Source organism: Chelonoidis abingdonii, chromosome 4, assembly GCF_003597395.2.
Source record: "Chelonoidis abingdonii isolate Lonesome George chromosome 4, CheloAbing_2.0, whole genome shotgun sequence".
Taxonomy (NCBI): Eukaryota; Metazoa; Chordata; order Testudines; family Testudinidae; genus Chelonoidis; species Chelonoidis abingdonii.
Genome location: NC_133772.1, coordinates 31,962,921 through 31,976,236, shown reverse-complemented (window position 1 = coordinate 31,976,236; position 13,316 = coordinate 31,962,921). Strand labels below are relative to the sequence as shown.

Genomic DNA, 13,316 nt, shown 5'->3' with positions numbered 1-13,316 from the left:
GTGCTCAAGCCAGAAAGTGCCCAATGCCTCCATTTGCCACCTAGAGAATTCTGGACTGTGAAGAGCCTGTAATCAGGTGAAGCCTACAGGGATCGGGGAATCAATTTACTGTGAGAAACTACGTATAAGGCCACGTCTATACGACGCGCCATTTCGGCGCGTTAAAATCGAAAGCTCTGGGTTCGATATATCGCGTCTCGTCTAGACGGAATCGCTATAACATGGCCAGGATCATCTTCAGGGCACGTGGGGATAGAGAGCCATATCAGTGTGTGAACTACATTCAGCCCATTGAAGGCCGAGCAGCCCAGGGAGGTATGCTCTCCTCATATCTCCAGCCTGACTCAGTCTGCATTATTTCAGCTGTGCCAGGGTATAGTCTTAGCCATCTCCATGTTATCTAGTCATGGATTTCATAGCATGTTCCTCACGGAGTCTTGAGAGGCAAATATCAGTACATATCTAGAGAGATAGCTGGGTATTATCAGCATAGCAGTGAAATCCCAGACCATAGATGATACATATCCTTCCAAGAAGCCGTATCTGAAGAGCACTGGAGACAACCCACAGACGTGGAGAACATGGCACATTATCCCAGTACAGTCTGGTGAGTATCCACCCAGAGATACAATACCAATTGAGACAGGTCCCTAAAACATGACTGGTAGCAGTCCTGTGCATTCCCAGTGTTGTTCCACTAATCATCTAGGTGAGGCAGCAGCATCAACTATCCACAATATCCACATCTGCCCATAGATCTAACAACACCAGCAAGGACAGCTGTGTTTGCAAAGCAGTGAGTAAATCATCCCTGACAGTAGCAAGGGGATTCTTGGTGCTGTGTCCTCGACTGAATCTGGGCAGCTATTTCATTATTGAACATGACTGTCTAGATGTTCCTCCAGCTCTGTTACCACTACTGAGTCCAGAATCTTGGCCACAAGTGTCTTGTTAGACACCAGTCTGTCCTTCCCTGCACAGTTAGGATTTCACTGGCAGAAGAGACACCATTTCCTTTACACTGACTCAAGAACAGCTGCCTCTAATGAGGACAGCTGAGCTGCATTGGGACAGCGAGTCTCACCACTCCCCGATGCTCCAGAGAGAACATTGCTGGGCAAGGAATCAACCTTCAGCTAGCAGCACGGAGCCCAGCTATCTCACTGCACAGCTCCAACTGTGAAGATGGCCCGAAAGCCTGTGAGCAAGCCAAGGCAATTGAGAAGCCAACCGCTCGTATTAAGTGACCACATGGGGGCACTCAGGTCAAATGGTCTGTCTAAAGTCTTCTCCCTGAGCAAGAAGAGGCTGACCACCTTCCCTTTCCCTCCCAGTTAACTATTTAAATGTTCATGTGAGGTTAGTGCTGGTGAAAGATGCTAGACTGACAGCCCTGGCATGTGGCATCTTCTGTTAATCCCCAGCATGCACAGCATGAGCAAGCTCCATCACTATCATCATCATCAAGGCAAATCCCAAAGGAATGTCACTTCCTTGCAGATTGGGGACTGCCCAGACTGATCTCTAGCTAGGTCCTTAAGGCAGTCAAGCTGGATATTTAGTCTGTGTCCATCATCGGCAGTCCTGTTGCACCACTGAAGTGTTTGGTATCCACGGGCTTGTCAGCTGTGTAGCAGCATTCCTTGATACACACACTTCATAATTCATTGATCTTCCCTCCTGATGATATGTCTGTACTTAGAAAACTACTGAACCCAGACCTGGGCTGATGGGAAGCAGCTTCTGGGTTCAGCTATGAATATCCTCATTGCTGACCTTGTCATGCCACTTGATATGGAACAGTTGACAAAAACAGTGCTGTCCCTCATCTCTGACCTGGGAAGATCACCTTTATGGAAGGGTGGGAGTTCATGGTCCTTGCCCCCTTCAAGCCTCAGCCTCTCTTTCGAGACTGCCATCAAAAGGGTATCGGTTTCACAATGTAGATAGATATCCACTGGGAAGTGGACCAAGACCACTGAAATCATCCCACCCAAGCCACCAAACAAATGTCAGATGGGAACCTACCTACCTGAATTCAAACCAGTGCCCTGGAGGCAAAAATCCCCATAGCCTGGTACCCATCCACTGAGCCCCCTATCCCTCCAGGTAACTCTGTTAACATAAACAAAGGTTCATCAGTCAATAAAAAACAAGCCAAAACAACTTTGTCTGCAGCAGCCACACCTCAACATCTCAGTCTCCTCGCCTTTCCCAGAGCCTCCTATTGCTCCCATCACCCTATGCTGATGAAAGCCCATCCCAAAAGCCATGTGACCTTCCAACATGTCTTCCTGGCCCTAGAATGGCCACAGAATAGGAACACTAGTTATTTGTTGGATACGCCTGGGGGGAGACACCCAAAGAACTACAGCCAATCCTGGAAAAAACCCCAGGTCCCAAAAGGCACCTGAATTCTGGGAAAGTTTGGATCTGGCACGAAACTCTGCAACCAGTCCGGCCACTGTCTCAGCACCTTGTATTAGCTTCTGACTTGACATGATCCAAGAGTTGCTAATCCAGCCAACAACCGAGATGTCAAGGAAATGAGCCATCCACTGTGTCTAATGGATCTCTCTGACTAAGCTATTCTGCTACACTTGTCTCTCCAGTGTACAGCAGAACCTGCTTTAGGATGAACTTGAATCTAATGAAACTCTATTTATAGGGAGATAAAATGAAAGGCTCAGTGCACTGCAGTTCTAGGTAGAGTGTAATCTCCACCTACGACGAAGCTGTCCTATGGAGGAAAAATATCCCGTGCTGTGGGGAATGATCCTGAGACTTTTACTCAGGAGAGTACTTCCATTGGCTTTAATAGGGCTGCTTGTGTGAGTAATAGAGGCAAGAACGGGCCCAGTAAGATGGGATATATACTTTGGATATAGCGCCTTCTGATCTTACATCAAACACTCACTGCACATGTATTCCAAGGCTGAGTCACCCGAGTCCTAACTAAAGAACTAGTTAACAACCTTGAGTTAGACCCTCAGCAGCTGTAAATCAGATGAGCTCCATGGACTTCAGTGAAGCTACGGCCAATTTATACCAGCTGGGGATCTGGCCCGTTGACTCAAGTGGAATGATGCTGATTTATGCCAGTTGGGGAAGGAGCTAACCCATTGATTCCAATGGAGGTACAGCCAGTTTACACCAGTTGGGGAGCTGGCCCCTTATTTGTAAAGACAAAATTACAGGCAGTACTTAAACAAATAAATCTGTTGTAAATCTGATTTACACTAAGTATCTATAACTCTTCCCCCATTAGCGTAATGATGATACATTGACATGGTAATCTCATGATTATTACTGCATGCTGCAGGGAGTCAATTATTCCCTCATGCCGGGCTGCAATAAAACAAACACCATGTCTATTACATTAAAAGTGGAATATGAAGGTGGCATTAAGAAGCTGAGAGTTTAAGCACAGTCAGGCCACAAAGTGAGAGGACGGCTGGTTGGGTTGGCTTGGGCCTCACCTCTCTGGCCCTTAGTTCTCCATGTGTCTGGTGGGGGGTGGAAAGATCCTTCCCTTCTCCCATCCTTTGTCTATTTAGGGTGTAAGCTCAGTGGGGCACGGGCTGCCTCTCATTAAGTGGGTGTGCAGCACCTAGCACAGCTTGATTGGAGCCTGTAGGTGCTACCATGATAGTGATACAAGTAGATAGCCCAAACTCTGTCCCCCTTTGTACCGATGCAACCCGGCAACCATCAGTGAGGATACACATGCTTAACCGAGGCTGGATTCTGCTCCAAGGTTTGCAGGAACATTAACTCAGCTACGTTGCAAATATAGCGTCATCATGGGTAGGATTTTCCAAAGTGCCTATGTGACTTAGGAGCCATTTGAACAACTAGCCTCCAATCACCCAAGACCCTCCCAGCCCCCTGCAGGGCTGCTTCGTGTCTGTGGGTATGTCCACAGTTTGAGCTGGAGTGTAATTCCTCCTCAAGTAAATATGCCCACACTAGCTCTGATGAAGCTAGGATGCCAAAACAGATCATCAGCATGGGGGTGCAAGCTGTGGGCGGGGCTAGCCGCAGCAAGTATATACCTAGCATCTCAGACAGGATCCTACTGGGGCAGCTAGCCCTTCCCACCACTTGTGCTTGCTGTGACTACATGTCTATTTTTAGCATGCTAGTTGATCAGCACTAGCGTAGGTATGACTCCTTGAGCTGGGAACTGCACTTCCCAGCTTCAGTATAGACACTCTTTTATGGAACAGGTGCCTCTTTCCTATAAAATCAGGCAGGATCAGGTTTGGTTATGATACTCAAACCAGACACACTAGGAGGCCAGAACGAGAGCGGGATGGGATTTTTCCATGACTCAGTTTTTCATCACAAAAATGCCAATGTGTTGAAATTGAAGCTGTTCACAAATCAGGATTGGGGCCAATGCCTTTCCCAACTGGAAAAATGTCAAAGGGAAAAGTTTTGAAATGGTTGAAATGGTTCATGTCAACATTTTCAAAACAACAAATTCCAGCGTTGTGGTGTGAAACGCCTTTTGAAATGTAAGCTAACTAGACTGAAAGAAAGGTTTTTAAAAAGTCAGCGGGAGGGCAGGATGGAAACCTGGTGTTTTGATTGACCTGAAATGGGGGAAAAAATGATTTTTGAGTTCACAAATGTTTTTGAGATTTTGACTTTTTGTCCTGTAGCTAGGAGGGCTCTCCAGGGCCTTGGGGAGCAAGGTCTCTTGAGTTCAAACAAGCCATTTTCAGCCGTTTTTCTAACCATCGCCATCCTTGAGAGACAGGGGGCCGGATTCCCTGCTGGTGTAAATCAGCATCACCTTGGTGAGCTCAGCACAGGCTACACTGATGTACACCAGCTGAGTGTCTGATCCAGGATTGTTTAAAGGGAGAAACAGGGAGGTATTTTTCCTCTCTTCTAATTCAAAAATAGATGAACTAATTGTGCACAAACTTTTCAGAAAAGCTTCCCAGACTTTGCTACAGTGACAGGCATGTAGATAGACAGATTAAATTAGACAGATCACACATGGTAGGTAGGTAGATGTGACACTTCTGGGGGTGACCCCAGGTGGCTGGGGTGAATCTTTACCACCTGCATTCAGCATAAGAGAGATTTTTCTGTGCCCACCAGAGGAAAGTCTCCCAACTCTACAGGCAACCCAAGTGCTCTGCTCCAGGCTCCACAAGCCTGCTACTCTTCCCCTCTGCAGGCTAGCAGTTAGCACACCCCACCTGCTAGGTGTAGCATGCGGGTGCTGGGTGGCATTAGCAGCTTGTGGAATGGAGATCAGACTGGATGCCCTGGTGGGCCGTCAACTCTACAATTGTATGACTTGTTACACTTGCGCGCCCAGTCCCTGGTCTTGCAGACACCTCCAATGTACACCAGTCTGCTGCTGCTGTGGAAGCCATGCATTCTGTCCTGCAGCAAACTCCTCCTGGCCTTGGTTATACTGAGGGCTGCCTTATGAAAGGGGGCTGATCCCTCGTCCCCCTCCCCTGTGGACATCTCGCTGCTCTCTGCTGCTAAGGGTGTGGAGGTCTCATCTCCCCCTTCAGCTGCCTCCCCCTCTGCAGGGTGTATGTCTGGGATCCGGTGGGGGACATACCCTCTTGCTGCAGGTAACAATATTAACAGCCCTAGGCAGTGAAATATCATCATTCCCCACTTGCACATCCACAGGTATATTCTGGAGAACCCTGCCTTAAAGTACCTTTTAAACCTTCCCCCTCGAGCTCAGTGTGAGCCAAAGGCCTCATGGTTTTGGATTCTCCCAGGGCCAGGGGCTTTACCATCTCCCCTGGGAGCACATCAGACTCCTTAATCATATTCTCTTTGACAAATGGGTCATGGACCCTCATGTCCCTCCAGTCTCGGCACATTCTGCTGTTTACCTTGGCATCTTTGTCCACTTCCAGTAAGTCAATCTGGACAAAATTAACTGGGACCCTCTCATGGACCCTGGGGGGCTCCAAGTGGGGGTTCCTTACCTTGGCCAGTTCAGGGTTGGCATCTGGATTCCACACAGGAAGTGCATTGCTTCCTCGTGCATTCAGTAGACTCAAACAGATAACAGCTCTTGGGACCATCCCACTGGGCTGGGAACCTGTTATTGGTGTTGCCAGAAGGGGACCATCTCCTGCCCTCTTCCCCGGGACAAATCAGGGACCCTCCTTTATGCCGGGACGTTGCCCATCCCTCTGTGGCGTGTGCTGCACAAATGGTCTTGCACCTATAGCTCAGCTGCATCTTTCACAGTCTTTGGGGTCTTATCCCACACTGCAGCCCTTACTTCATCAGTGCTGCAGGCATCAGAGAACTGCTCATGGGCAAACGTGTTGACCAGCTTTTCACAATTCTCTGCCCCTTACCCCCTTATCCACTTGTTCAGTAATGACACACTTTATAAACATAGTTCCTTCCCGTGAATCATCCGATCATGTTTGCTGAGGTTTCTAAACTGTAGGCGATGTACCTCGGGGGATTTGAAACGTTTTCAGTAGTTTCCTTGGACTGATCATAAACCAGAGCCTCCCACAGATCCGTATAATTAAACACATTTAAGGCTTTAACAGAGAGTTTGAGAAGCAAGACGGTCATCTTTGTGCACCAGGAATCTGGTGTACTCTGCGTATCCTCTCAAAGGTAATCTATGCATTGGCTGTCCCTGCAGCTTGGGCATCGCTTATTATAGCTGGGGGCTGGGCACTACCTCTGGATTGAGGGCTTTTATTTTGTAACTCCAGCACTCTGAGCTCCTGCTCACCTGTGTTCATGCTTTCAGTCTTCCAGTTCCATCAGTCTCCAATGGGCAGCTTTCTGGGCTGCCTTCTCTCTCTTGCAGCCTTTCTCCTCCATTCACCTCTGGCGCTCTCATTCTTTTTCCAATTTCACCAATTTCTGGCCATCTGGGATGAAGTGGGAATGTTCTTAATGTTCTGAATACTCTGGTGTGCCTCAGTTTCCCCTAGGTGTTACTCAAGTGTCTACTTCTAGGTGGTGGGACAAGGGTATGTAATCATTACAGAGACCCCCAGAGGGCAGGTGTGGCTGCCTGGACTCAGACAGTGGCCAACACTTGGTATCCTGGCAACTGATCGCCAGGGCCCATCCTCTGCAAGAGCCAGCCAAAGATGTTGGAGAACAAAGCGAGGGGTGAAGGGGATCATTAATGTCAGCTCAGTCCTGATGGTCCCCTAGTCACAGTCTTTCCTTGGCATTCTTCTGTGTTTCTCAGTGCTCAAGCCTGCATCTGCTGCAGGCTGCAAACCCAGAGCTGGGCTGGGTCGATGGGTGTCCATTGTTCCCAGTGTTAATTGAGTCCACTCTGGAGACTCATCTGCCTCAAGGGACAAGTTTCTACTCCCATAGCTTTGGAACCCAATATTCTACAAGTGATGTAACTCTACAATTGTTTCCCATACAGACAGGAGGCCAGCTGTCCAGTTTTGAACCGGACAGTTCTCTTTTTGGGTGGTTTGTCCCACTTCCGGTACTGAGACAAAACCAGATAAGACTTTGTCCATTATCAGACGGAGGACACCATTTTGAAGAGTGCACCACTCCTCCCCCACTGGTGTGACCTCACATGCACCCTCACACCAACTGGTGTGAGGTCACACCAGCGGGATCAGGCCCATGCCATTCCCAGAAGTATCCAGGAAATGAATGAGTGGCCACCCTATGTACAAACATCCTGCAATAACCATGATAATTAGCTTGTTCTTAGCTTTTAGAGTCCACAAGACCCCTTGGTTGAAATACCTGAAGGATGGTTGGACACAGATGTAATATACGTGCCTGGGCATGTCTGTGTTAGACGGTAGGTAGGTAGATCGAGTGCAGTACAGTAGGCAGGGCAAGAGCGAGAGAGAAATTTCATTACTAAAGGAAATTTATTGAGAAAGTTCCAAGCAACAGAGCAAAGAACTTGAAAAAAACTTGCAAAGGAAAATTGTCAACTATGTTCTAGGCAACTGCAGCCCGAGACTGAGAATAGATTGCCCTCCACAACTTCAACCACAGCTCTGCTGCTGGCAACATGATGATAACTTCTGATTGAATAATTACCAGTATATACCATACCTTAAGTCAAGCTATGAAATCCTGTTACTTTGAGTGACAATCACAAGGCTCCATTAGTGCATGTCTCTGCTGTCAGCATGCAGGAGGGTTGACACGCACATTTTCAACGTGGCTGTATAGAAAATTGGCAGATAAAAATAACCCAGCCTGTGCAGAGGGGTTTTCACTCACTTGCATTGCCTTGTAGCTAATTCTGACGCCTCCATCAAATTTGCATGGCAGAGGAGGGATGCAGGATATCAGCCAATGTTATCACAAGAGGTCCGTGGAACAAGGCTGTGGATGGGAGGCCCAAGGAGGGGGAAGGATGAGATTTAGTGGCTAGAGATGCATGCCCCAAAGAGGACCCTAGTGCCTAATTGCAAAGCTTCTCTGCCCTGTGCCCGATTGCAGGAATTGAGGAATGAGCAGGTCGTCGGTGCTTTTCTCTGAAGGGTATTGCCAGTGGTTAGCAATGTAGAGGTGTCGTGTTAGTGTCACAGCCTCACGTCCCGCTGAGTATCTGTCAGCTTCAGAGCGTGGGCCATCTCCAGATAGCCAGAGCATTTCAAGGGCACCTCCCCAGAAGCTGCAACCCTTCCCGTTCACTAGTGGGCCTGCGTAGCCAGCTGGTCCTCTTCTCCCCCAGACACACCAGCCAGCCACCTCACTGGCCTGACCCTGACTCTTTTGCCAGCTCCCACAAGGGCAGGGGCTTGCCTGGGGGACAAGAATTGGGAGGCAGGTCCAGGCCTGGGGCCATAGGACTTAGTGTGGAAAGAGGAAGGACAGCACTAGAATACGAAGGAACATACAGGGAGGAGGACAATGAGAGGAGAGATACGGGCATGGGCAGGACCGCAAGGGTGTGGACAAGGAGCCAGAGCAGGACATTACTAGTGTAAATGGTGGAGTCTCTGTAACTTGAAGTTTTTAAATCAAGATTTGAGGACATCAGTAACTCAGCCAGAGGTTCACGGTCTATTGCAGGAGTGGGTGCGTGATGTCCTGTGGCCCGCAATTTTGTGCAGCAGGTCAGACTAGATGATCATGATGCTCCTTTCTGACCTTTAAAGTCTCTGAGCAGGAATCCAGTAAGCTAAAGGGAGGCCAAAGAGGTCAGTGCAACAGGGAGGAAGGTGACCCTAGGCGCAGTGTTGGCAGGGGGTGGTATAGAACTGAGCTGTGGTCCAGGCACAGAAGGAGGGGGAGTGACTCACTCTTGGGTTTCTCTCCCTGTAGATTTACCTGTCCTGGAAGAGTGGCCCTGGTGAGGTGAAGCACTGGAAGGATATGATCGCCCATCCCCGGCAGGCCGTGGCACAGTGGCACCAGTTGAAGGCCTGAGCGGCAGCAGCTGAGAATTCTGTCTGGCTTTCACCGCTCCAAGTAGACGTTTCTTGGCCATGCTCTCACTACTTTATGCACAACAGAGGCACCTGGGGTCCCCCTAAGGGACAAGCTTGGGGCTGACAAGGAGCTGAGGGTCTGAAGTTGGCGACGTTTCCAAACTCTGGGAAGCAGCGTTGGCCATCCGCTGTGTCCACAGGGCAGCCGGCACCAACGGGAGCACCTTTAGTGCCCGACTTCCTGCTTTAACCTTTCCTCCTGACTCGTTACACCGAGAGAGAGATGCCAGCCCTCTAGGTGGGAAGGAGCCTTGGCACTGGTTTGTTTTGGCCCTGGAGAGCGAGGAAGTGGTGTTGGCGCAACTGGCTCCATGAGGTGATGAGAGGAGGAGACACCTCCGCCACACAAGACTTCCTATGAGTTCTTCCAGCCCAAGGCCTGTTGGGAGCGCTCCCCAGAGGAAGTCAGCATCTCCTAGAGGGCATGTGGGCCTAGGAGGGGGGCCGGCAAGGGGGACATGCCCTCGGTCTCCTTGAGGTCATTTATTTTTAATTCAATAAAACTTGTAAGAGTAATAAGAATAATATAAGTAATAGCGGCTAGAATCCCATCCCGGCCAGGGCTGGGGGAATCCGCACCACTCCAACAGCCTCCTGTGCATTTCCTGTGTGTGTGTATAAGCGTGTTGTAAGTGTCACATGTTTGCGTGCGGGCTGCTCACATCTTGCTCGCTCTCTCTCTCTCTGCCCTGCCTGGGAGAAACCCCTGATCCCACAGGACGATGGTGGTCCCAGTGCGGGATGTGGTTTTTTTTTAATTGGCTGGTGCATGGGGTTTGAAGCAATTGATGCCACATGGGGAGTGGGGCCAGTACATGCTTGATAGGGAGAGAGGCGGAAGGAGCTGCCCACCAGGCAGGGTCTCCCCTCATGACCACTCTGTAGTATATGGGATTGGAAGCCATAACAGATGGATCGGTAGCCAAACTGGGCTCGGCTTTAGGGCTAATGAGAGCTTGACTGTAGTCACCGCACTCTGGCTGGTGAGGGCCTCGTCCTGCTCGAACTGAGAGAGTTTCCCAAACCAGCTCCGAAACACTGCTACGCTCCCAGGCATATGGACCCTGAAACAGCCCACCCCTCCAGCACCCATCCCTCAACCTGACCCCAGACACTCCACACCCTCCCCATACACAGGCCACTCCTCCAGCCCCCAACCCCCAACCTGACCCCAGATCCTCCCCATACACAGCCCACCCCTTCAGCACCCATCCCCCAACCTGACCTAGGTCTCAAAGGTGCTGTCTTTGAAGGTCTCCCACTTGCTGTGGGGCTGGATATGCCCCCACCCCTTCTCCTCAATCCAGTAGTGATACAGCCCCATGATGGGCTCTCCTGGCTGGGCTGAGGTAGCAGGCGGCTATTTCATGGTGGTCCATTTGAGCCCATTCCGGGTGCGTCACTGGGCCATGTCCGCTGCAGTGGCTGGCTGGGCCCCAGGGGTGCTCTGTTCCCCACCCCCACAGTTCTGGGCATTGCTGCTCATTTCCTGGCAGCGTGACACTGGGGCAAAGGGGCTGCACATCGCCCACAAATGGGCACAAAATAACTAATGTCGCCCATCAGCCCTTGAGGAGCCTGCTAGGTGTCCAAGAACGCCAGAGCCCTGGGTGTTGGGGCATGGGAATGCTGCCGACACAGCCCACCCCCACCTCCCGCCCATCATTCCCCACAAGCAGGGGGCCAGACTGGCATAGCTGTGAGCGCGCCAGTGCTGCTGCTACACCACTGCTTACACCGCCACCTGCAGGGAGCGGCTGGCACTGGCCTAGCCAGGAGCATCTCTTGGCCAGCACTCCCCATATGGCCCTGCCTGCTGCCCAGCACGTCACTCAGCCCCAGGGCTCTGACCTGCCCTGGTCCCTCCCCGGCCCCTTTGAAGGGACTGTTCCTCGCTATTCCTGTCAGGCCTGAGCCTGAGGGGGAGCAGGTGTGCTGAATTATGCACCGGCCTCGCTCAGCCAGCAAGGGACCCTGCTAGAGAGCTAGCTGGAAACTGCCCATCTGGACTGCAAGCCAGGGCTGGTGCTGAGCCATGGGACTAGGAGCCGCTGAACAGCCACTTACACTCAGGCAAGGGCAAGAAGCCCTCATTTAATTCCTGCAGCGCTGGCACAGGGAGGGGAGCCCGAGCCATGGGGGTTGCAGAGAGCAAACCATAGGGCCTGCACAGCCGCAAGCTCCCACCAGGGGGCACTGTAGGGCCATAGGCAGAGCAGTGCTGGGGCTCTGGCTCCAGCTGAGCACCCTTGGAGTTACTGCCCGGGGGGCTGGCCAGGGAGCCCCACAGAGACTAGGTGCTTCCAGAGTTGCCCCTCCCCGATCAGCGCCTGGGGCTGGTCCCTGATTCCCCCACTGGCAGAAACACAGTGCTCAGGCCCTGAACTAGACTCAAGGCAGGAGGCCAGTACGTGCCAGCCCACTCGCCCCAATCCCTGGGCCAGTACACCTGCCCCCTTGCTATGCATGACCCTCTGGGACCCTCTTTCCATGGCACCATGGCTGCTCCCTGCTGAGGCCTGGGCTCCTCACCATTGTTCTGCGTCCCCATGTCATTGGTTCCCCACTCAGCCACTCCTCTCATACAATGGTTCACCGTCTCCACCCACGCCCCCCCCCCCAAAAAAAAGTGGTCCCCCTCGAGCTCCTGTCACCAGTTCACTATTCCCAGCCACCCCTCCCCACAGCCCCCTATCACACAGGGCTGCAGCACCCACTGCTGGGTGCTTGAAGGGACTCGTTCACTCTGCTTCCCCACACACACCACCTTGCTCTGCCCACCAAGAGTGTGTTGAGTGCTTAGGCAACTGCCTGGGTGTTGGAATGGTTGCTGAGGCCATTGGGTAGAAGGGTGGCTGCTGGGTAGACTGAGCGGGGTAGATGCAAGGGTGCTGTGAATGATAGATGGGAGGATGGAGGTCCTTGGGGGTGGGTGCCAAGACTGCTAGATGGGGGAGGGGGTTCAGGGGTGCAGACTGGATAGAGGGAGAGGGTGTCAGGGAGGATAATGGGATTGATAGGTGCCTGGGGTTGCTGCAGGGACAGCTGGGTGGATGAGTGAGTTAGGTACCAAGACCACTGGGTAGACTGGTGCCTGGGGTGGCTACTGGGTGGGTGAATGGTGAGATACGGTGGGTGCTGGGTTGTCTCGGTGCTAAGTGAATGTTTAGGTATCAGGGCAGGTACTAGGGCATGTAGGTGGGGGGAATGCGTGGGGGAGAGGTTTCAGGGGTGCAACCAGGTATCAGGGCGCTCCCCTAGACCAAGGGAGCACTGCATTTAGTGGTGTCCAGGCTCCCTTGATGCACTCTTGCCCAGCTGGGTGGGTGGAGTCACTTGGCATGTTGCCCTGAGTCAGGACAACATCTATTTAGTTTCCCTTGTGATGTTCTAGAACCCTCAGAGCTGGGGTGGGGAGCAGGGAACACTGTGTCCATTGTTGGGTGAGATCATTAACGCCTACCTACCGGGCCAGCTGCATCTCATTAGCAGTCCTCACTAGGTCCGTGCACACGCTGTCCTCGCTTGACACTGTCCGCCTCACTGGTCTCGCTTTAATATATCCTTTCTGAGCTGAGATCACTGAAGAGATTGTGGGAGGACACCTTCAGTGTCATGTAGAGTCCACAGGTTGCCTTAATTCCTTTCAGTTTGTGGCGTGGAGGGCTGCACTAGCCCTGCTGCCTGATGAGCTCCTAGTGATGGACAAAGGTCAGGTATTACCATGTTCCTTGTAGATCTGCCAGCAGCCTTTGGAGCTGAGGCCCTTGAGAGCTGGTTGATTCTATTGAAGATCATAGCTAGGGCTGATGAGATGGCTCTTCCGTAGGTCTGCTTGGGGCAGGTGGTGTTGAGCAA

At 51.5% G+C, this 13,316-nt stretch overlaps 1 protein-coding gene across 4 annotated transcripts in view; it reads left to right on the top strand.

The window, feature by feature from the left end:
- Positions 1-11,377, top strand: part of SYT7 (synaptotagmin 7) — a 159,771-nt gene extending 148,394 nt beyond the window's left edge. For all 4 annotated transcript variants that reach the window (XM_032776387.2, XM_032776386.2, XM_032776385.2 and 1 more), the window contains one exon: positions 9,292-11,377. In XM_032776387.2, coding sequence (XP_032632278.1) covers positions 9,292-9,396 — 105 coding nt within the window. In that variant the 3' untranslated portion in view covers positions 9,397-11,377. The remainder of the gene's footprint in view (positions 1-9,291) is intronic.
- The last annotated feature ends 1,939 nt before the right edge of the window (positions 11,378-13,316 follow it).